Source organism: Salmo salar, chromosome ssa26 (assembly GCF_905237065.1).
Source record: "Salmo salar chromosome ssa26, Ssal_v3.1, whole genome shotgun sequence".
NCBI lineage: Eukaryota > Metazoa > Chordata > Actinopteri > Salmoniformes > Salmonidae > Salmo > Salmo salar.
This window is the reverse complement of record NC_059467.1, coordinates 22297561-22322996: the sequence shown is the minus strand read 5'-3', so window position 1 is coordinate 22322996 and position 25436 is coordinate 22297561. Positions and strand designations below refer to the sequence as shown.

The 25436-nt window shown below is 43.2% G+C and overlaps 1 protein-coding gene across 2 annotated transcripts; it reads right to left on the bottom strand.

Annotated features, from left to right (window-relative positions):
- Window positions 1-2: 2 nt before the first annotated feature.
- LOC106587381 (differentially expressed in FDCP 8) lies at window positions 3-24347 on the bottom strand. 2 transcript variants are annotated; one of them, XM_014175733.2, is made up of 12 exons: window positions 23957-24347; window positions 19481-19606; window positions 17366-17463; window positions 16997-17146; window positions 10175-10316; window positions 9680-9844; window positions 8933-9060; window positions 8416-8529; window positions 7845-7925; window positions 2613-2753; window positions 2356-2465; window positions 3-2063 (listed from the first exon to the last, which is right to left on the bottom strand). In XM_014175733.2, exons 2-12 carry the CDS (start codon window positions 19590-19592, stop codon window positions 1970-1972), a joined length of 1335 nt encoding a protein of 444 aa, XP_014031208.1. In that variant the 5' UTR covers window positions 19593-19606; window positions 23957-24347; the 3' UTR covers window positions 3-1969. The 2 variants fall into 2 exon arrangements, with proteins under 2 accessions (XP_014031208.1, XP_014031207.1); XM_014175732.2 differs by lacking the exon at window positions 23957-24347 and adding an exon at window positions 22942-23084.
- Between the last annotated feature and the right edge of the window lie 1089 nt (window positions 24348-25436).

The following is a 25436-nucleotide window of genomic DNA, read 5'->3' as shown; positions in this document are numbered from 1 at the left end:
AATTCGAGTTAAAGTATTCACATTTTATTGTATTTATTTTCGTGCATACCCACGACCTCATCGGGGCCTTCGAGGGACCGGCTGCTGCTTTGCGATTGGTCAATATGCGTGGAACGATAACAAGTGAAGCTTATGAAAATGAGGGAGTTCTATTAACCTGAGCCGCGGTGCACTTGTCAATGGCCCGTGACATGACGACCAAAAGCGATGAAGGAGCGCCCTTCTCAAACCTTACAGTAATCTGTAAGGTTGCTAACAAGGCAGCAAGGTCCATACATTTACATATCCTGTCCATAAAATATATGTTCGAATTTTCTAACTAGTTTTCATTGGGATGGGAAGGCAGATAAAGCGTTTTTATAAAAAGAAATCACTTCTGCATGTGAAAATACCGAATCCTACTCTTTACTCCACGTGTTTGATCTAGCTTAGGCTATGTCACTTTTCTTTGGAGCCGTGGGCTTTGAACCACTGAGGTTGGGGGCAACTGGCTCACGCCCGGGAGTCAGCCCGGTTCCAAAACGAACGCACACGTAAACAAACTCCTCTCACCGGGCCAGCTAATTGAATCCCCTCATTCACTGGTCCCATTTTCCACGATGATCAGATAAACAATCCCTCTCAATCATTTTTAAATACAGTTTGTTGGTACACTGTTCAAAACAACATTCAGTATGGCCACGGTACACAGTAACAGTTGCATTAGCCTCTGCCACAGCCCTGGAGCCGAGGGCTACATTGGCAAAGGCTGCCACAGCGTCAGCTAAAACACTCCTCACAACATAGAATTTATTAATACATTATTCATGCTTAACTTCACATGATCTTACAATTCATGTTTATATCTGGATTTACACTAACACATGGAACATTACACTTGCATGTTATGAAGATCATTATGCAGAGAAAAACATAACACCTCCAAATACTCATTATTTTAAAACAAATAATTTGTCAACATCAACATTTACATGCTCATGTGTCCAGAAGTATCATTCGTCAGCTTTCTCATCTCTGAAAAGAATGTGCCATACCTTGAGGCGGGCTGCAAACCCCCCCACAAAAATACTGTAAATAGATCACTTGATCAATGGGTAAATGCACCCAGTGTTCAATTAGAATTCCAAATATTTCAGCACACAGTGTGTCAACTTAAGATATAGTTAATCAGCACATCATAATGAGCTCTCCTTAACTTTACCCTCTTGCCATTGGTTACATGACTGCCCAATAATTCTACTGTAAAAAAGGTACTACATTAAAGTTCCCTAAGACATAAGAGAACATGTGGTTTGTATGTTAAGTGTTTCAGGCAGACCATTCTGTGGTGTTAAAACAAATAAACAATAAAAAACTATTTTAGTGTCATTGTCCATCATGTATCGTATTGTTTCACAACAGGGGAGTGAAATACCTCATGCCCATAGGGAGGTAGTCTTGAAGAGCTACGACCTAACCTCATTAGAAATACCTGGCTCTTGTTATCGATGTCAGTTAAGGCCTGGAGGTGAATGGTAGTTTTGTTAAATTGATTTGTTAAGATGAATTTGGAATTTAACACCTACTTCAAGGTAGTTAAAGATATTTGATTGTTAAGAGGTAAAGACAGTTGTGACCCACATTGCAGTTCATGCCTGTAGCATGATGCCCATACAGTACTCTCACACAGTAACACACAAACTGTACAACATTGGTTTAGTGCTCAGGGTGCGTTTCTGTGGCTATACAATGCAGCCAGTCTCAGAGTATCACACTTCATTACCAGATCATATAAAACTCTAGTATCCTGCTACCATCTTCCGTAGTCCACTGAACTGGAACAAAGTAACTTAAAAACAACAGCGAGAGAGAGCAAGAGGGAATGCTAGTCATGTTTGTGTCAGAAAAATGTCTCGATGGTCCTCAACATAAGAAAAAGTGGCCATTCCCACAGGTTGTCAGTCACAGTGATAGGCTTAGATCGACAGGGCTACTTGTCTTTCGGATCCGGCGGATCGTCGTACTTGCGTTCGGTCATCCGGGCGCATTTCGGGCAAGTTGTAGAATTGTCATAGAAACAGTCCCTAAAGAGAAACAGCACACAGGAACAAGGTAAGTGTCAACCAATCACTGATATTATACATAAACACTACATATGTCTGATAAACGTGTCTGCCAGTGGAGGCTGGTGGAAGGAGCTATAGGAGGACTGGCTCAATGTAATGGCTGGAATGGAATAAATGCAACCGAGTCAAACATGTGGTTTCCATATGTATGATGTGTTTGTAATGGATGGAATGGAAGGGTATCAATGAGCTCATCTTCCTATAGCTCCTCCCATCAGCCTCCTCTGGTGTCTACAGATAGGGGACTGACCTGTGGAAGACAGCAGAGCAGTCGTGGCACACTGAGGTGTGGCTGTCAAACGGGAACAGGATGTCTCCCTCCTTACACAGCTCACAAACAAAGCCTTTGGCTTGGCATCGCTGGAGAGGGCAAAAGACAGGGCACAGGTCAGTATCACAGGTCTCTACAGCTTCAGCAAAACATCTGCCTGCTCCATTGGTTTTCTCCCCAGAATGATTCCTGTTCTTCGTCACCTTTGTGATAGACAAGTACAGTATAAAACTCACGTCACAGTCCAGTTTGATGTGCTTGGCAAAGGTAGTGTGGATCTCTGTGAGAGAGCAGCTGAGTCTGCCACTGGAGATGTCAATCAAATCCTGCAGCGAGTACATGTCATTGTTCTCCACAAAGTGCTGGCGATCATGGAGCTGAGAGAGGAAGGGAGATTAAAATGTATAGAGAGATAGAGGGAACTGACACATTTCCATATCCATTAAATTAGGTTAACTGACTTTAAACCTACTGAATGTAATAACTAAAAGCATTGCCTGAAATTTGAGCAACTTTCACTGTAAAAACAAACCCTTATTTGGGTCAATATTTTCATATGCATATGAATATTTCATTTGCATATGAACTAGAATAGTCCCCTCTTGTGCTGTATGTATCATATACCATAACTGCTCACAACTAAGCAGACATACATACACACAGAAGTTTACATACACTTAGGTTGTAGTCATAAAAAAAAAACTTGTTTTTCAACCACTCCACAAATTTCTTGTTAGCAAACTATAGTTTTGGCAAGTCAGTTCAAACATCTACTTTGTGCATGACACAAGTCATTTTTCCAACAATTGTTTACAGACAAATAAGTGAAATAATTCACTGTATCACAATTCCAGTGGGTCAGAAGTTTACATACACTAAGTTGAGTGTGCCTTTAAACAGCTTGGAAAATTCCAGAAAACGATGTCATGCTTTAGAAGCTTCTGATAGTCTAATTGACATAATTTGAGCCAAATGGAGGTGTACCTGTGGATGTATTTCAAGGTCTACCTTCAAACTCAGTGCCTCTTTGCTTGACATCATTGGAAAATCAAAAATCAGCCAAGACCTCAGAAAAATTATTGTAGACCTCCACAAGTCTGGTTCATCCTTGGGAGCAATTTCCAAACGCCTGAATGGACCACGTTCATCTGTACAAACAATAGTACGCAAGTATAAAACACAATGGGACCACGCAGCCGTCATACCGCTCAGGAAGGAGATACGTTCTGTCTCCTAGAGATGAACGTACTTTGGTGCGAAAAGTGCAAATCAATCCCAGAACAACAGCAAAGGACCTTGTGAAGATGCTGGAGGAAACAGGTACAAAAGTATCTATATCCACAGTAAAACAAGTCCCATATCGACATAACCTGAAAGGCCGCTCAGCAAGGAAGAAGCCAAAAACCGCCATAAAAAAGCCAGACTAAGGTTTGCAACTGCACATGGGGACAAAGATCATACTGATTTGCACTTTTTGGAGAAATGTCCTCTGGTCTAATGAAACAAAAATTGAATCGTTTGACCATAATGACCATTGTTATGTTTGGAGGAAAAAGAGGGAGGCTTGCAAGCCGAAGAACACCATTCCAACCGTGAAGCACAGGGGTGGCAGCATCATGTTGTGGGGTGCTTTGCTGCAGGAGGGACTGGTGCACTTCACAAAATAGATGGCATCATGAGGTAGGAAAATTATGTGGATATATTGAAGCAACATCTCAAGATATCAGTCAGGAAGTTAAAGCTTGGTCACAAATGGGTCTTCCAAATGGACAATGACGCCAAGCATACTTCCAAAGTTGTGGCAAAATGGCTTAAGGACAACAAAGTCAAGGTATTGGAGTGGCCATCACAAAGCCCTGACCTCAATCCCATAGAAAATTTGTGGGAAGAACTGAAAAGACATGTGCGAGCAAGGAGGCCTACAAACCTGACTCATTTACACCAGCTCGGTCAGGAGGAATGGACCAAAATTCACCCAACTTATTGTGGGAAGCTTGTGTAAGGCTACCCGAAACGTTTGACCCAAGTTAAACAATTTTAAGGCAATGCTACCAAATACTAATTGAGTGTATGTCAACTTCTGACCCACTGGGAATGTGGTGAAATAAATAAAAGCTGAAATAAATCACTCTCTACTATTATCCTGACATTTCACATTCTTAAAATAAAGTGGTGATCCTAACTGACCTAAGACATGGAATTTTTATTAGGACTAAATGTCAGGCATTGTGAAAAAACTGAGTGTAAATGTATTTGGCTAATGTGTATGTAAACTTCCGACTTCAACTGTACATATCTACTTCCATTTCCCCGTACCCTTGAACGTCGACTCAGTACTGTGGATTCATGTACACTGAACAAAAATAAAACCCAAAATGCAAAAATGTCAAATGTTTTACAGTGAGTTGAGTTCATAAGGAAATCTGTCAATGGCTGTGCGAAAAACGGTGGATATTAGCGGGAACTAGGAAAATGCTGTTGTACACGTCGATCCAGAGCATCCCAAACATGCTCAACGGGTGACATGTCTGGTGAGTATGCAGGCCATGGACTGGAACATTTTCAGCCTCCAGGAATTGTGTACAGATCCCTGCATTATGCTGAACCATGAGGTGATGGCAGTGGATGAATGGCACGACAATGGGCCTCAGGCTCTCGTCATGGTATCTCTGTGCATTCAAACTGCCATAGATAAAATGCAATTGTGCTCGTTGTCCGTAGCTTATGCCTTCCCAAACCATAACCCCACCAGCAAACCACTCACCCAATCGACACCATACACACTGTCTGCCATCTGCCCGGTACAGTTGAAACCGGGATTCATCTGTGAAGAGCACACTTCTCCAGTGTGCCAGTGGCATTCGAAGTCGGTTACGACGCCAAACTGCAATCAGGTCAAGAACCTGGCGAGGACGTCGAGCATGCAGATGAGCTTCCCTGAGATGGTTTGAGAGTTTGTGCAGAAATTCTTCGGTTGTGCAAACCCAGTTTCATCAGTTGTCCGGGTGGCTGATCGCAGATGATCGTGGAGGTCCTGGGCTGGCATAGTTACATGTGGTCTGCGGTTGTGAGGCCAGTTGGACATACTGCCAAATTCTCTAAAACAACGACTTATGGTAGAGAAATTAACATTATATTCTCTGGCAACAGCTCTGGGGTGACATTCCTGCTGTCAGCATGCCAATTGCACACTCCCTCAAAACTTGAGACATCTCTGGCATTGTGTTGTGTAACAAAGCTGCCCATTTTAGAGTGGCCTTTTATTACCCCCCCAGCACAAGGTGCACCTGTGTAATATTCATGCTTTTTAATCAACTTCTTGATATGTCACACCGGTCAGGTGGATGGATTAACTTGGCAAAAGAGAAATTCTCACTAACACATTCATGCACAGCATTTGAGAGAAATACGCTTTTTGTGCATATGGATCTTTTATTTCAGCTCATGAAACATGGGACCAACACTTTACATGTTGCATTTATGTTTGTGTTCAGTATTTACAGCCAAGCTATCATTGCTCATTGTGTATTTATTCCTTGTGTTAGTTTTTTTCTATTATTAAACGTACAGTACCGGTCAAAGGTTTGGACACTAACTTATTCAAGGGTTTTTATTTTTACTATTTTCTACATTGTAGATAATAGTGAATACATCAAAACTATGAAATAACACATATGGAATCATATGAAATATATTTTATATTTGAGATTCTTCAAATAGCCACCCTTTGCCTTGACGGCTTTGCACACTCTAGGCATTCTCTCAACCAGCTTCATGAGGTAGTCACCTGGAATACATTTCAATTAACAGGTGTGCGCCTTGTTAAAAGTTAATTTATGGAATTTCTTTCCTTCTTAATGCGTTTGAGCCAATCAGTTGTGTTGTGACAAGGTAGGGGGGCTATACAGAAGACAGCCCTATTTGGTAAAAGACCAAGTCCATATTATGGGAAGAACAGGTCAAATAAGCAAAGAGAAATGACAGTTCATCATTACTTTAAGACATGAAAGTCAGTCAATACGGAACATTTCAAGAACTTTTAAAGTTTCTTCAAGTGCAGTCGCAAAAACCATCAAGCGCTATGATGAAACTGGCTCTCATGAGGACCGCCACAGGAAAGGAAGACCCAGAGTTCCCTCTGCTGCAGAGGATAAGTTCATTAGAGTTATCAGCCTCAGGAATTGCAGCCCAAATAAATGCTTCACAGAGTTCAAGTAACAGACACATCTCAACATCAACTGTTCAGGGGAGACTGTGTGAACCAAGCCTTCATGGTCGAATTGCTACAAAGAAACCATTACTAAAGTACACCAATAAGAAGAGATTTGCTTGGGTCTGGAGTCCAAATTTGAGATTTTTGGTCCCAACCGGGTGTGGGTGAACGGATGATCTCCGCATGTGTATTTCCCACCGTAAAGCATGGAGGAGGAGGTGCTTTTCTGGTGACACGGTCTGTGATTTATTTAGAATTCAAGGCACACTTAACCAGCATGGCTACCACAGCATCCTGCAGCGAAACGCCATCCCATCTGGTTTGGGCTTAGTGGGACTATCATTTGTTTTTCAACAGGACATTGATGCAACACACTTCCTGGCTGTGTAAAGGCTATTTTAACAATAATTAGAGTGATGGAGTGCTGCATCAGATGACCTGGCCTCCACAATCACCCGACATCAAACAAATTGAGCTGGTTTGGGATGTGTCGAACCGCAGAGTGAAGGAAAAGCAACCAACATGTGCTCAACATATGTGGGAACTCCTTCAAGACTGTTGGAAAAGCATTCCAGATTAAGCTGGTTGAGAGAATGCCAAGCGTGTGCAACGCTGTCATCAAGGCAAAGGGTGGCTATTTGAAGAATCTCAAATATATTTTGATTTGTTTAACACTTTTTGGTTACTACATGATTCCACATGTGTTATTTCATAGTGTTGATGTCTTCACTATTATTCTACAATGTAGAAAATTGTAAAAATAAAGAAAAACCCTTGAATGAACTTTTGAACGGTAGTATATATACATTTTCTTTATTGTATTCTGCATTGTTGGGAAGGGCCCGTAAGTAAGCATTTTACTTAGTCTACATCGGTTGATTACGAAGCATGTCACAATTTAAACTTGATATGATTCTTATATCAGTATGTTATTAATAAAAGGCCAGAGGGTGGCGCTGTTGCAGCACATACTCAGCCATGACATCAGCCATGAACTCAGCAAAAATAGGTTCCTCTGGGTTGTTTAACAATACTGCTGCATGACCCTTATGCAAGGCACTGGATGCAAATGCAATGTCCTTTATACAGAGATTGGAATGTGATATTTATATGATGCTATGGCTGTGGTGAAGATGTCGTGGGGGTGCTGGGAGGATGTCGTGGGGGTGCTGGGAGGATGTCGTGGGGGTGCTGGGAGGATGTCGGGGGGGGGGGGGTGCTGGGAGGATGTTGATATTGCGGGGATGTTACTGACCTGCAGTAGCAGCCGTGCCTCCAAGGCCTCCTTACAGGTGATGAAGTAGGGCTTCATCAGTAGGATGTCCTGACGGAGCTTCTGCAGGGAGGAACACATTCACACACAAGCCATCAGTCACACCCTGTTTCCACGGGCCAATGTCAGACACAACATGTTCTATGGGAAATCGCTTTTGAATGTGCCCCCCACCCCATATTTCTAATTTCATGGAACTATCTGATGAAGCTAGTTCTTTTATATACCATAAACAAGTGTCTTTCTTCTCTGGCCCGACAATCTCCCCAATGACAGAAACAGCTGTCTGTCTGCCTCAGTATTCTAATCGCTCACCACAAAACACACTGGCACAAATAGAACTGCTGACTGGTGAGAATCTCCTGAAAACAAAAGCCTGGTCTACTGTGTGATAGTACAGACAAGGAAGAGCTCCCAAAACAAGTTCTATAGCAATCCCAGTTTATATGGAGTGGAAATAGAGTGCAAGACAAAACCACATTTGAATGAATTTATGTCACAAACATTCAGTACACACTATTCATGCAGAGTCCCTGTTGCTCAAGTCACCTACCCTGATCTCCACTAGTTCCTCCACAAAGTTGAAGAGCAGTGGGTTGACCTCCCTCAGTTTCAGTACAGGCCGGGGAATCATCAGGGCCAGGTAACGCATGGAGGAACGACATACCTGACCAGAGAGCAGGGGACACACTTATAGATAGAACTGCACAGAATGCAAATAGTCAAACACAGATGCTAAGAAAACACAACAGTGTTTTTTTTAATGTGTTCTGTCTCCATGTGATACACTGTAATAGGGTTCTATGCTCTCAACATCATAGGATCATTATTATTCCTGGCTTCAGGCCTGCTTCTTCAGTGATCTTTATCCATTACACAGTCACCAAAGGAAACAGCGGTGCATTCTCTTACCAGCTGCTCATAATGTAATATAATGTAGAGTTTGTTGAAGTTCCTGGTTGTGTAAACATCATGTAATATAAGGTAGAGTTTGTTGAAGTTCCTGGTTGTGTAAAATATCTATATTGATAAAGGAAAAACAGTGTGCTATTAGCATCTCTCTTTGGTACCTTGCGTGGCTCAAACTCCCAGTTGTGGATGACGCGTGCAGGGATGACAGCGGTGTCATTCCAGTGGCAGGTGCTGCAGTAGTACTGGCCCGTGTAGTCACACTGCCTGGCCTCGCTGGGCACTCCCCCTACAGGACAACAGAGCAGCATGGGTCTCACAACTCACTGATCATGCAACTAACACTGTCACACAACACTCACTGACACATTACGGAACAAATATTTTCCTAACCACAACATAATTAAACTCTTAATGAGATACTACAACTCAGCATAGCTTTTGATTTACATTCAACATCTCCCAGGGAGGAGAATCCTGGCAAGTAACTATTGCTGTAACTTTTAATGATCACATTACACTATCAAAGCTGATTTAACTGTCCAAGCTCGATGTGAGTGCATTAGATTAGCAGACTGAGTTAAGCACCATCTGTTCTATTAGCATAGAGAGTGGATGAGAATGACTAAGTGCTCTAGCTAAATGTCTTTAGATCCCCACAGAGGAACACTAATACTTATTGGGCTCCAAGTTTACCTTGTACAGTACAGTACAGTAGGTTCAGTCACATTAGTCTGTGAGAGGAGAAGAATGTCCACACAGCCCATTGACCCAGAGGTTAGGCATTGCTTTTATAACTGTGATTGTGTTAATACAACAAGGGTCCATAGACATCATGCTCATATATTTCAATTTATGCTGACTGCTAATTGGCTATCAAGTCGGTCTCATAAAGGCTGAACACTCACTTAGTGACACAGGCATGCGGCACTCGGCACAGCGGTAGTCCTGCCGGTCCAGCCCGATCTCTGGGCAGATGCTGAGCTCGTACTCTGACTGGTGGCTGACCTTTGACCTCACGCAGGGCTTGTTGATGAGGTTCAAACACTTGCTATGGCAACGGTAGTAACAACCTGCGAGAGGGACAGGGGGACAGAGATATTAGTCAACAGCTAACTACCGTTTTAAAATTCAATATGTGACTTAAGATTCTGGAGAGAAAGTTGGCCATACGGTACACCAATTCAATTTCTCTCTCCAACTCAATTAATTCACCAGGGCCAACGTCGACCAATAGAAGGTCTCAGGAGGGCAGTGTTGCCTAGCAACTGAACGCTATTCAGTTTTGGTTGCTTAGCAATGCTCTCTTTCATATGTTTACCCAAGTTCAGCCATACAGCAGTTACCGTTCAGTGTCCATGAGGTTTTACCACTGAGAACATTTTGGCTTAATGCACTCCTACCTGTGCAGGTGTACCAGGTCTGGATGAGGCCCCAGATGATAGTGCTGCACTTGTCACACGTCTGTTTCACACTCTTGCTCTTCTCCTTGGAGAAACGATGCTCCAATAGCACCCTCAGGTTTGGCTCATCCTCTTCAGGGTCCTGTTGAGTGACAAGGAGCAGAGTCAATCAGAACGCAGCACAAGAGCACAGCATTGTGTCAGAGACCTACACTACAGTCTCTGTTATTAATCAACTGGACGAGTTCACTGCAGCACTTTCAACCCACTCATTCTCACAGTGTGTGAATGACACCAAAACAACCAGGCAATATCAGCATAGTCCAGACACTGCATGAGCTACAAGGGGTGATTTCATGGTTTTTTGTAAGCTAAAATGTGACAACCACAGCGAGAGACTGATATAAAATGAGGAAACATGGACACGAAGACCCAAACAAGACATGCATTGCCTTCAGAAAGTATTCATACCCCTAGACTTATTCCACATTTTGTGGTTACAGCCTGAATTAGAAATGAATTAAATTGATTTTTTTCCCCCTCTCAGCCATCTTATTTTATTTCACCTTTATTTAACCAGGTAGGCAAGTTGAGAACAAGTTCTCATTTACAATTGCGACCTGGCCAAGATAAAGCAAGCAGTTTGACACATACAACAACACAAAGTTACACATGGAGTAAAACAAACATACAGTCAATAATATAGTAGAAAAATAAGTCTATATACAAAGTGAGCAAATGAGGTGAGATAAGGGAGGTAAAGGCAAAAAAGGCCATGGTGGCAAGGTAAATACAAGATAGCAAGTAAAACCCTGGAATGGTAGATTTGTAGTGGAAGAAAGTGCAAAGTAGAAATAGAAATAATGAGGTGCAAAGGAGCAAAATAAATAAATAAATACAGTAGGGGAAGAGGGAGTTGTTTGGGCTAAATTATAGATGGGTTATGTACAGGTGCAGTAATCTGTGAGCTGCTCTGACAGCTGGTGCTTAAAGCTAGTGAGGGAGATAAGTGTTTTCAGTTTTAGAGATTTTTGTAGTTCGTTCCAGTCATTGGCAGCAGAGAACTGGAAGGAGAGGCGGCCGAATGAGGAATTGGCTTTGGGGGTGACCAGAGAGATATACCTGCTGGAGCGCATGCTACAGGTGGGTGCTACTATGGTGACCAGCGAGCTGAGATAAGGGGGAACTTTACCTAGCAGGGTCTTGTAGATGACCTAGAGCCAGTGGTTTTGGCAACGAGTATGAAGCGAGGGCCAGCCAACGAGAGCGTACAAGTCGCAGTGGTGGGTAGTATATTGGGCTTTGGTGACAAAACGGATGGCACTGTGACAGACTGCATCCAATTTATTGAGTAGGGTATTGGGAGGCTATGTTGTAAATGACATCGCCTGAAGTCGAGAATTGGTAGGATGGTCAGTTTTACGAGGGTATGTTTAGCAGCAAGAGTGAAAGATGCTTTGTTGAGAAATAGGAAGCCAATTCTAGATTTAACTTTGGATTGGAGATGTTTCATGTGAGTCTGGAAGGAGAGTTTACAGTCTAACCAGACACCTAGGTATTTGTAGTTGTCCACATATTCTAGGTCAGAACCGTCCACATATTCTGGGTCAGAACCTTCCAGAGTAGTGATGCTGGACGGGTGTGCAGGTGCAGGAAGCGATCGGTTGAAGAGCATGCATTTAGTTTTACTTGTATTTAAGAGCAGTTGGAGGCCACGGAAGGAGAGTTGTATGGCATTGAAGCTCGTCTGGGGGGTAGTTAACACAGTGTCCAAAGAAGGGCCAGAAGTATACAGAATGGTGTCGTCTGCGTAGGGGTGGATCAGAGACTCACCAGCAGCAAGAGCAACATCATTGATGTATACAGAGAAAAGAGTCAGCCCAAGAATTGAACCCTGTGGCACCCCCATAGAGACTGCCAGAGGCCCAGACAACAGGCCATCTGATTTCACATTGAACTCTATCAGAGAAGTAGTTGGTGAACCAGGCGAGGCAATCATTTGAGAAACCAAGGCTGTGGAGTCTGCCGATGAGGATGTGGTGATTGACAGAGTCGAAAGCTTTGGCCAGGTCAATGAATACGGCAGCACAGTATTGTTTCTTATCGATGGCGGTTAAGATATCGTTTAGGACCTTGAGCGTGGCTGAGGTGCACCCATGACCAGCTCTGAAACCAGATTGCATAGTGGAGAAGGTGCGGTGGAATTCAAAATGGTCGGTAATCTGTTGACTTGGCTTTCGAAGACTTTAGAGAGGCAGGGTAGGATAGATATAGGTCTGTAGCAGTTTGGGTCAAGAGTGTCCCCTCCTTTGAAGAGGGGGATGACAGCAGCTGCTTTCCAATCTTTGGGAATCTCAGAAGACACGAAAGAGAGGTTGAACAGGCTAGTAATAGGGTTGCAACAATTTCGGCAGATAATTTTAGAAAGAAAGGGTCCAGATTGTCAAGCCCGGCTGATTTGTAGGGGTCCAGATTTTGCAGCTCTTTCAGAACATCAGCTGACTGGATTTGGGAGAAGGAGAAATGGGGAAGGCTTGGGCGAGTTGCTGTGGGGGGTGCAGTGCTGTTGACCAGGTGGAAAGCATGGCCAGCCGTAGAAAAATGCTTATTGAAATTCTCAATAATAGTGGATTTACCAGTGGTGACAGAGTTTCCTATCCTCAGTGCAGTGGGCAGCTGGGAGGAGGTGCTCTTATTCTCCAAAGACTTTACAGTGTCACAGTGTTGCAGGAAGCAAATTTCTGCTTGAAAAAGCTAGCCTTGGCTTTTCTAACTGCCTGTGTATATTGGTTTCTAACTTCCCTGAAAAGTTGCATATCACGGGGGCTATTCGATGCTAATGCAGAACGCCACAGGATGTTTTTGTGTTGGTTAAGGGCAGTCAGGTCTGGAGAGAACGAAGGGCTATATCTGTTCCTGGTTCTAAATTTATTGAATGGAGCATGCTTATTTAAGATGGTGAGGAAGGCATTTAAAAAAAAATTACCAGGCATCCTCTACTGACGGGATGAGGTCAATATCCTTCCAGGATACCTGGGCCAGGTCAATTAGAAAGGCCTGCTCGCTGAATTGTTTCAGGGAGCGTTTGACAGTGATGAGTGGAGGTCGTTTGACCGCTGACCATTTACGGATGCAGGCAATGACGCAGTGATCGCTGAGATCTTGGTTGAAAACAGCAGAGGTGTATTTAGTGGGCAAGTTGGTTAGGATGATATCTATGAGGGTGCCCGTGTTTACGGCTTTGGGGTGGTACCTGGTAGGTTCATTGATAACTTGTGTGAGATTGAGGGCATCAAGCTTAGATTGTAGGATGGCTGGGGTGTTAAGCATGTCCCAGTTTAGGTCACCTAGCTGCACGAACTCTGAAGATAGATGGGGGGGGCAATCAGTTCACATATGGTGTCCAGAGCACAGCTGGGGGCAGAGGGTGGTCTATAGCAGGCGGCAACGGTGAGGGACTTGTTTTTAGAGAGGTGGATTTTTAAAAGTAGAAGTTCAAATTGTTTGGTACAGACCTGGATAGTAGGACAGAACTCTGCAGGCTCTCTCTGCAGTAGATTGCAACACCGCCACCTTTGGCTGTTCTATCTTGCCTGAAAATGTTGTAGTTAGGGATGGAGATTTCAGAGTTTTTGGTGGTCTTCCTAAGCCAGGATTCAGACACGGCTAGGACATCCGGGTTGGCAGAGTGTGCTAAAGCAGTGAATAAAACAAACCTATGGAGGAGGCTTCTAATGTTAACATGCATGAAACCAAGGCTATTACGGTTACAGAAGTCATCAAAAGAGAGCGCCTGGGGAATAGGAGTGGAGCTAGGCACTGCAGGGCCTGGATTCACCTCTACATCGCCAGAGGAGGAGTAGGATAAGGGTACGGCTAAAGGATAAAATAACTGGTTGTCTAGTACGTTCAGAACAGAGAGTAAAAGGAGCAGGTTTCTGGGGTGATAGAATAGCTTCAAGGTATAATGTACAGACAAAGGTATGGTAGGATGTGAATACAGTGGAGGTAAACCTAGGCATTGAGTGATGATGAGAGAGATATTGTCTCTAGAAACATCATTGAAACCAGGTGATGTCATCGCATGTGTGGGTGGTGGAACTGAGAGGTTGGATAAGCTATAATGAGCAGAGGCTCTACAGTGAAATAAGCCAATAAACACTAACCAGAACAGCAATGGACAAGGCATATTGACATTAAGGAGAGGCATGCTTAGCCATGTGATCAAAAGGGTCCAGTGAGTAGTGAGGTCGGTTGCGGTCACGGCGATTCAGACAGCTAGCCGGGCCATGGGTAGCAAGTTGGCAAAAGATGGTCTGTTATTAGCCACCTCATGTGTTTCCGTCGGTAGATTAGTGGGGTTCCGTGTGGTAGAGGGGACCAATCCAATTGGCAAAATAGTTACAGTTATAGTGGCCCAAGAAAATTGGCCGATAGACCTATTCAGATAGCAGCCGATAAGACAGCTAACGATTAGCAGGCCGCAGATGGGCGTTCAGGTTACGTCGCAACGGAGGGGCCAGTTGGATAACTCCCTCGGGCAGATAACGTTGGTAGTCCAGTCGTGAAGGCTCGGTGGGGCTCCGCATCGGCAGTAAAACGGGTCCGGATAGGTGATTGTAGACGAGGAGTGGCTGATGGAGCTCTTCAGCTGGCTAGCTCCGGAATAATTGATGTTAGCTCCGGGACCAACGTTAGCCAATAGTCACTCGGATAGCAGCTAGCTAGCTGCAAGATCCAGGTGTAAATGTCCAGAGCTTGCGGTAGAAATCCGGGGATATGGAGAGAAAATAGGTCCGGTATGCTCTGGTCTGAGTCGCGTTGTACAAAACTGGCGATAGCTTTTCGAGCTAAGGGATAGCTGATGACCGCCAACCATGGTTAGCTGAATTCTAACGTTAGCTAGTGAACTTGCTAACTTCTGGCTAGCTTCTGTTGTGGATTTCAGATTAGAGGTAAATAATACATTTTTTTTTTTTTTTTTTAAATTGGTGAGGCGGGTTGCAGGAGAGTGTTTTGAAGTTGAGTTTTTAGAAAAAAATATATAAAAAGATATGCGAAGAAAAGACATACACACACACACACGAGAAGACGAGGACAAAGGATGTATGACTGCTATGCCATCTTGGATATCTCATATCTCATCTAAAGACAATACCCCATAATGACAAAGTGAAAGCTATTTTAGAAAGTTTTGCAAATGTATTGAAAATGAAATTCAGAATTCTCTCATTTACATAAGTATTCAGACCCCTGAGTCAATACGTGTTAGAATCACCTTTTGCAGCATTTACAGCTGTGAGTCTTTCTGGGTAAGTCTAAGCGCTTTGCACACTTGGATTGTACAATCTTTTTAAAATTCTTCAAGCTCAATAAAGTTTTGCCATAGATTTTCAAGCTGATTTAAGTCAAAACTAACTTGGCCACTCTGGAATATTCAATGTCGTCTTGGTAAGCAACTCCAGTGTATATTTGGCCTTGTGTGTTAGGTTATTGTCCTGCTGAAAGGTGAATTTGTCTCCTAGTGTCTGTTGGAAAGCAGACTGAACCAGGTTTTCCCTCTAGGATTTTGCCTGTGCTTAGCTCTATTCCATTTATTTTTATCCAAAAAATAAAAAAAATAAAAAATAAAAAAAATAAATAATCACTAGTCCTTGCCGATGACAAGCATACCCATAACATGATGCAGCCAACACCATGATTGAACATATATAGAGTGGTATTCAGTGATGTGTTGTGTTTGCCCCAAACATAACACTTTGTATTCAGTGCATGAAGTTAATTTCTTAGCCACATTTTTTGCAGTTTTACTTATTGCCTTATTGCAAACAGGATGCATGTTTTGGAATATTATTTTTCCATACAGGCGTCCCTTCTTTTCATTGTAGTAGCTACAATGTTGTTGATCTATCTTCAGTTTACTCCTATCACAGACTTTAAACTCTAACTGTTTTAAAGTCACCATTGGCCTCATGGTGAAATCCCTGAGCGATTTCCTTCCTCTCTGGCAACAGAGTTAAGAAGGACACCTGTATCATTGTAGTGACTGAGTTTATTGATACGCCATTCAAAGTGTAATTAATAAGTTTACCATGCTCAAAGAGATATTTCAAAGTCTGCTCTTCTTTTTTACTCAACTACCAATAGGTGCCCTTCTTTGTGAGGCATTGTAAAACCTTGCTGGTCTTTGTGGTTGAATCTGTGTTTGAAATTCATTGCTCGACTGAGGGACCTTACAGTTAATTGTCAGTGTGGGGTACAGAGATGAGGTGGTCATTCAAAAATAATGTTAAACACTATTATTGCAGACTATTATTGAGTCCATGCAACTTATGTGACTTGTTAAGCAAATGTTTACTCCTGAACTTATTTAGGCTTGCCATAACAGAGGGGTTGAATACTTATTGACTCAAGACATTTCAGCTTTTCATTTTTATTTAATTTGTAAACATTTCTAAAAACATAATTCCACTTTGACATTATGGGTTATTGTGTGTAGGCCAGTGACACAAAATCTCAATTTAATACACTTAAAACTTAGGCTGTAAAACAACAAAATGTGGAAAAAGTCAAGGGGTGACTACTTTCTGAAGGCACTGTATGTTACACAGTAATATTGTACTGACATTTCCAGAGGTAGTGAATGATTTGTGAATGGCTGTCATGCACACACAGTTCATGTTCACAAGTAAGTGCTCTGAAAACATTATTTTTTTTTGGTTGACTTTTCTACGTAGATATGACTAATTCCTTACCACCTTAACTCATGGCCTCTGGGTAGTTCAATACTTCCCTCCAGCCTCCCCTCTCCACCGGTCTTACCTTAAGCTCCTGTAGTTTGAGCCGTAGGTGGATGAGTTTGACCACAGTGTCCTTCTGTCTCTCTGAATGCTCAGGCAGCTCCAGGATTAATCGCTTACACTCCTCTATGGCCATCTTCAGCTGCTCAATGTCCGACGCTACAAACGAGCCCTGCACGGAGACATACAGTAAAAACACACAAAAGTCCATGCATGAGCAGACACGGACACCAAATCTCACATTAGCACATACTGATTGCCATTTAAACTGCACATAGACAAGTGTATCCATCACAGTTGTGTTTTCACTAAGAATGACTTTTCATGCAACCACACTGACTAGTTAGTGGTTCACCAACATCCAAAATGGCGGTATAAGGATTGTTCTTACGACAGGTCGAGAGAAGTGGTCCTCTGCCAGTCCCAGGTCCATGGCTCGGTCCAAACTCTGGTTTCTGCTCTTAGAGGAGAAGAGCTCAGGTCTCAGCTCTGAGGAAAGACAGACAAGAAGTACTGGTATCATTGTTCTCCCTCTCTCACACACACACAGTAAAGCTCACGCACCCCCACTTAAACCCACACACACACACACAACCTTTTACAGAACACACATTTGTCTAAAAGGAGTTTCACCCTCTGAGTGGATAAAGCAGTCACAAGATACTGTTTTTATACAAATATGTGCTCTGTTTAAAACCAGAGGGAAACAGGGAAGGACTACTGCACTTGAAGTGCTAAAGGTTGCTAGGTAACAGATTTAAGGCTATACAGCCTCAAGATTAACAGGCAGATATGACTAACCTAACAGTCCCACTGTACGGATGTGGGTATGGATGTGGGCCAGACATCAGCTTACACTCCCACAATTTACACCTCACCTATTGGATTTAACAAAGGCTATCGTCCCTGATTTGCAATAATCTTATTCTTCTTCGTAAAATTATTTGGGAACACGTTTATGCTACTTCATTAAAGGGTTTGACAACAAAGAACTTAGAATTATAGTACAAAGGCAAGTAATGGCAGATAGAAGCTTTATTCTCTGACACCAACTCAAATGTGGGTTGCTGTATTATCAGACTAATCACACAGATCAAAGCAATCTGACGAAGAAAGTTCTCCTTGGTTTAGCTCGGCTCCCAACTTCAGCACCAGAACATACACAGTTCAGCTCTCCAGTCTTTAAATCAAAGGGAGTGCTGGTAGGCCTGGGGGCATGTAAACTGATCAAATATTTAAAGCCTTAGAGGAACCAGAGAGAGGCTTTAAGCCATATTGTGTGGTTTTGTACCAGGGTACCAGATATTGGCTGAAGGCTAGCCTCTTTGAAACTCTAAGCTTCTACATCTCCAAAGAACACTTCCTGATAAAAAGCTGCTTCTCAAAGCTTTTACTTTTGGCTGTAACAGATGGCTCAACACAGTAAGAAACAGATCAATTAGGCCTAAAGATCCCGAAGGACAAGATTCCCCTCCTATCATCATAAAAAAATATATATATTATGAAAATACAGAGATGCTACATGACATGTGCTATTACATCAGCAGTTAGCCTGGACCACAAACAGATGTCTACCCCCGGCAAGAAGCATTTTGGATGTCTAACAACTGACTAGTTCATCAGATAGACCTAAAGCCAAAACACATCATTACAAACAAACAACATTCAGCACGTAGTAGTCTCAAGTTAGCCTGTATCAAGTAAACCCAAAGCTAATCTCACTATCTAGGCCTGCATATTGTTTGTACCTGCATACACCTCAGATGACATCATGGTAGCGAGAGACAAGATATCCTGAGTCGCTGGCTGCCAGCGAGTGCTGGAGAGGCAGACAGATGCAGCTGAAGCCTAGACAGTGTTCTAGTAAACTGAGCTAAGTGTAGGCATATGATTACAGGAATCATTCTGAACCACAGTACCACCTAATGCTCCTGTCTCAGTTCTTCTCATTACTTTTGGCCCACAACTACAGATCCAGGGTCAGTCGGTGTTGTTGATGAGCTCATAATGGTTAGGGTGCTGTTGCAAGAGTTGTACTAAATCAGATATAAAGCAACAGAGATATGGAAAAGACAGCAGCCTTCCAATTTTAGTCTATGCTGTTGTTTAGCTGTACAGTCAGTCACATAATTTCAAAATGTATAGATTGTTCCATCTCTTGCAGACTATAGTTCTCCAGACAAAGCTTGCTCTGGTACAGGTTGCAGCTCTAAACTTGCAGATGCAGACTGGCTGCACAGACAACATGAACTGACTTCCCACCAGGCTACTGCACTACTCCATCTTCAATAAGAGACTGCTGCAGTGTCATCAGGTTGTCGGCTCATCCATTCTCCAGGCCTTTGCTGAGATGAGTAAGACACACAGAATCTGCCTCCGCATTCTCTTTTCATCACATGGCAATCACATTCAGCACTGGTGTTAATTCATTTCACATTCTATTACACATGTATAGTGGGACCCATCAATGAACTAGGCTACTATTCAACCCGCCAGTCACACTCACCATCTCGAGAGGGGGTTTTACCCCCTGGGGGGCCGCCCTCCTCCTCCTCCCCCCGATCAAAGGGGTTGAGGCGGGCTTGGCGAAAAGAAGCAGGTCTCTCATGATATTCCATCTCACCGGCTACATCTGTGGAAGACACACAACACATGGGCAAACAGTCATGAACCAGAAGGATGAGAAACACATGGACTTGGCTACGTCCCACCAAGCCAAGCCTCAAGAGAAAGGGGGGGGCAAACTCGCTCTAACTTGACACTCCCTCAAGGACGGAGTGGTTATTTTCTATCCAGTCAATATGGCTGTATTGCCATTTATTGCTTTGGAATTTGATCCTGTGAGTGTTGATCTTCCCTGTTTTATAGATGAAGGTGAGCTACCATAAGCATGAGGATATGGGTACAGAGAATTGGTACTCAGGCATGGTTGATATGCCATGTTATGATATCTTGTACGGGTCAGATATTGACACATCTAATATGCATTATCATAGACACATAAGCTTAGCACAGTCATCAGAGCTGCAGGATCAGCTCAGATGAGCGACTGCACTGTCTGAAAACAAGCAAGACTCCTATTAAAAGTAATAGTTTAGAGGGTTGTCACTGTTTTTGCTTTGACTTAGCCTAAACATGTCCTCAAACACTATATTTTATTATTTTACATGCATTTTAGAAGCTATTTTATCAGAGGTGGACCAAGTCACTATTATTCGAGTCACAAGCAAGTGTCAAGTCACAAGATGAGCCTCAAGTCGAGTCCCAAGTAGAACGGGTCAAGACTCGAGTCAAGTCCAAGTCGTGCATTCTAAGAGCAAGTCAAGTCCAGGCACAAGTTTAAGTCAAGTCTCAAGTAAAAAAATAACTATACACGCAAATGCCTTGTGCAGCTACAAATCTTTGTCTATCTATTGAGGCTACCAGACAGCCCTTTCCATTAGTTTGTCTACAACACATTTTGATTAGCCCATGTAATAGTAAAATAGGAACCTTGTAGCAGTCATAAGGGCATGACATCAGCAGAAGACACGTCAAAGTGCTCAGAGTGTAGACTTATTTACCCGTCTTGGTAATCCAAGGTGAAAGCCATATCATACAAAATATACACAGGCAATAGCCCCTGTATCAGGCTTAACCTGTCCTATCTGAACAGACACAGGTCGAGGGCAAGACTGTACAGCCTCCCCCTGAGGAACCGAATCTAACAGGAGCTCAAACAAGTAGGCCGACATAATACACTGCTCAAAAAAATAAAGGGAACACTTAAACAACACAATGTAACTCAAAGTCAATCACACTTCTGTGAAATCAAACTGTCCACTTAGGAAGCAACACTGATTGACAATACATTTCACATGCTGTTGTGCAAATGGAATAGACAACAGGTGGAAATTATAGGCAATTAGCAAGACACCCCCAATAAAGGAGTGGTTCTGCAGGTGGGGACCACAGACCACTTCTCAGTTCCTATGATTCCTGGCTGATGTTTTGGTCACTTTTGAATGCTGGCGGTGCTTTCACTCTAGTGGTAGCATGAGACGGAGTCTACAACCCACACAAGTGGCTCAGGTAGTGCAGCTCATCCAGGATGGCACATCAATGCGAGCTGTGGCAAGAAGGTTTGCTGTGTCTGTCAGCGTAGTGTCCAGAGCATGGAGGCGCTACCAGGAGACAGGCCAGTACATCAGGAGACGTGGAGGAGGCCGTAGGAGGGCAACAACCCAGCAGCAGGACCGCTACCTCCGCCTTTGTGCAAGGAGGAGCAGGAGAAGCACTGCCAGAGCCCTGCAAAATGACCCCCAGCAGGCCACAAATGTGCATGTGTCTGCTCAAACAGTCAGAAACAGACTCCATGAGGGTGGTATGAGAGCCCGACGTCCACAGGTGGGGGTTGTGCTTACAGCCCAACACCGTGCAGGACGTTTGGCATTTGCCAGAGAACACCAAGATTGGCAAATTCGCCACTGGCGCCCTGTGCTCTTCACAGATGAAAGCAGGTTCACACTGAGCACGTGACAGACGTGACAGAGTCTGGAGACGCCGTGGAGAACGTTCTGCTGCCTGCAACATCCTCCAGCATGACCGGTTTGGCGGTGGGTCAGTCATGGTGTTGTGGCATTTCTTTGGGGGGCTGCACAGCCCTCCATGTGCTCGCCAGAGGTAGCCTGACTGCCATTAGGTACCGAGATGAGATCCTCAGACCCCTTGTGAGACCATATGCTTGTGCGGTTGGCCCTGGGTTCCTCCTAATGCAAGACAATGCTAGACCTCATGTGGCTGGAGTGTGTCAGCAGTTCCTGCAAGAGGAAGGCATTGATGCTATGGACTGGCCCGCCCGTTCCCCAGACCTGAATCCAATTGAGCACATCTGGGACATCATGTCTCGCTCCATTCACCAACGCCACGTTGCACCACAGACTGTCCAGGAGTTGGCGGATGCTTTAGTCCAGGTCTGGGAGGAGATCCCTCAGGAGACCATCCGCCACCTCATCAGGAGCATGCCCAGGCATTGTAGGGAGGTCATACAGGCACGTGGAGGCCACACACACTACTGAGCCTCATTTTGACTTGTTTTAAGGACATTAAATCAAAGTTGGATCAGCCTGTAGTGTGGTTTTCCACTTTAATTTTGAGTGTGACTCCAAATCCAGACCTCCATGGGTTGATAAATTGGATTTCCATTGATTATTTTTGTGGGATTTTGTTGTCAGCACATTCAACTATGTAAAGAAAAAAGTATTTAATAAGATTATTTCTTTCATTCAGTTCTAGGATGTGTTGTTTACGTGTTCCCTTTATTTTTTTGAGCAGTATATAAGCGCTTGGCCCCCAAGACCGTACAATTACCCAATTGGCAATTACAATCAATAAACTGGTTGTACAATGTAAAAGGCTATTTCCACAGCCATTGGTACATTCGTCTTAATCAGACTTAATGATTATTCATGATATTTCAACCCCATGCATACATGGAACAATCATTTGTTCACACACAACAAACATGACACAGACACACAGAACTCCGACATAACCCAGGGAATATGAACAAAGGAAACCATACATTGAATTAAATAAACAGAACTTCTACTTCATGAATCTTATGAACGTTAATGTGCACTATACACATCGCGCCAACTCAGAGTAAGAAATGGTTGGCTAAATGAAATGGTATCAATCGTATGTTTATCAAACCAGAAACATAAATGTCTACGTGTTGCAATAAACGGTATGGGGATAGAATGATGAAACTTTAGCAATTATTGTAGTATTTGATGGAATATAGATTTACCTCATAGGGCCTATGCATTTAAACGTGTGAAAGCAACAGCAAACATTTTATCAACAGGAAAAGAGCCGCGCAGGAGGCTATGGGGCGTCTTCGCCACAGTAATAATTCATTTTAACAACAAATTCCAAATGCCAGCTTCATAAGTAAATTACCAATTTCAAGCAATAGTTACATACCAAAACACCAGTAGGCATATGATAATAAGTGTTGCCCCATTGCTGGTGAGTTTATCAAGTAAACCGTTAATATTCTTGATCACCACATTTTTTTGGAGCTGCATATGTATCTATTTATTATGGCAATCGTCTCTTTTGCGCTGCACTCGATCGTATAGTGGTACAGCAAATCATCAATCGCTTCGCTAGCTCGCCCGACCTGTGTTGATTGACAGTTTGTTGGTCCAATCAGAGTGCGTTTCACTAGCCAATCTGTTGCAGGTTTTTTGCAAGGGCGATGCTGCGGCTACTGTCTCAAGCTACGTGTAGAAATCAATCCACAGTATAATCTGTGCCACAAAATATTACAAATCTGGCCAGATAATTTTAACTCATACATCTCAGGTCAAAGTCGAGTGCTGATGCTCCAAATCCACAGTCATTTTTCTTTTCTATCAAGTCATCAAATGTATGACTTGAGTCAGACTCGAGTCCAAGTCATGTGACTGGAGTCCACAACCCTGCTTTATACAGAAAATTAGTATACAACCCGTATAATGCCATTACAATATTTTAGGTTGACAATAATTATATTAAACAATTTGATATCACATGCCATACTTTTATTTTGCTGCATAACTAAAATCCGGAGTATGCCTCTACTGCCATGTATTGAATTTAGACTGTTTTGGATATCTCCCTGACCAATATGGCTGCCATATCACTCCATTCTGGAACTTCAAGGGTTTCTGACATTGCACTCTATCTAGTAATTTAATAGCATCTCAACTAGCTAGTTAGCTAACGTTGCCTACAAAACGAAAGGGTAGCACGTAAGAAGGTTCTGCGTTTTAAAACATTGGAAGACTTGCATGAGCCAGGTAGCCAGCAACTATAAACAGCAATGCTATCAACAATGTTAGTTATGAAAACTAAAATCACTGTAAATATTAATAGCCAGCTTGCTAGCAAAACAGTCGTTAGCTTAGCTAGCTAGCCTAATTGCTAGCTAACATTCCCTAGACAGTTTACTTACCCCATTGTCGACCTTCAAACAACAAGATTTCATCCGTATATGATTGATGTTGGACACTTTGAACGCTGTGTATTCAGTTTTCTTCGCAAATATATCCTGTATCCTTCTTGGGTTCTCTGTCATCACCATCACAGAATGATTCCAATGTATTTCTGTCAGCGCAGGAATACTTCTTTGCAGCGATACCTCGCGGGAAATTTATGTAACAACCATGACTGGTGTTTTGCAGGCAATATTGGTATGCACTTGATGCATGCGTACATGATACAACATTCATAAATCAACCTGGATAACGTGGCATTTTGTTTCTTGAATCACTATCTTTGTCTCAACGCCTCAAAAAAAAGCTACACAAAATCTGGGTAGCATTTGGTGAAGATTGCTTAGGGAGAGTGTTTTTTTGTTCATTGTCTGCTTGTTTAAATCCAACAGGGTCATCGTCAGCTCATGAATGCCAGAGCAAGAAAGGAAAAGAGGAATCTTGCTTTTGTGTTGGGGTCATTATAGAGCCACCTCTCAAGTAGCTCTTCTCATCTCTCCTCTATAATGTGTTAACAGAACTAGATATGGCCTTTACTTTGCTAGCAGTGTCAAATACTTTTTCTCTACCATTTTTGGCAGTGTTGTCTGGGTATAGCTACCTTACTGTGCCCCTCTATTATCATCCTTCCTCCTTGTTTCCTTTGGCAGGAGAGAACAAATAGTACCATTGAGGAAGATCTATCTATCTAATCTAATTATTGCAACTATTGTACTGAAGTCTCCCAATTGCTGCTGGATCTTGCTGCTGGATTATCTAATGCAGGAAGCACCAGTGACTCGTTCAATAAAGAAGTGGTCAGATGACGCAGATGCTAAGCTACAGGACTGTTTTGCTAGCACAGACTGGAATATGTTCCGGGATTCCTCCGATGGCATTGAGGAGTACACCACATCAGTTACTGGCTTCATCAATAAGTGCATCGTCGAAGTTGTCCCCACAGTGACTGTGCGTACATTCCCCAACCAGAAGCCATGGATTACAGGCAACATCCGTACTGAGCTAAAGGGTAGAGCCTTCAAGGAGCGGGACTCTAACCCGGACACTTATAAGAAATCCCACTACGCCCTCAGACGAACCATCAAACAGACAAAGCGCCAACACAGGACTAAGATTGAATCATACTACACCTGCTCCAACGCTCGTCGGATGTGGCAGAACATGCAAACTATTACAGACTACAAAGGGAAGCACAGCCGCGAGCTGCCCAGTGACATGAACCTACCAGACGAGCTAAATCACTTCTATGCTTGCTTCGAGGCAAGCAACACTGAGGCATGAATGAGAGCGTCAGCTGTGCTGGACAACTGTGTGATCACACTCTCCGTAGCCAACGTGAGTAAGACCTTTAAACAGGTCAACATTCACAAGGCCGCTGGGCCAGATGGAATACCAGGATGGGTGCTCCGGGCATGTGCTGACCAACTGGCAGGTGTCTTC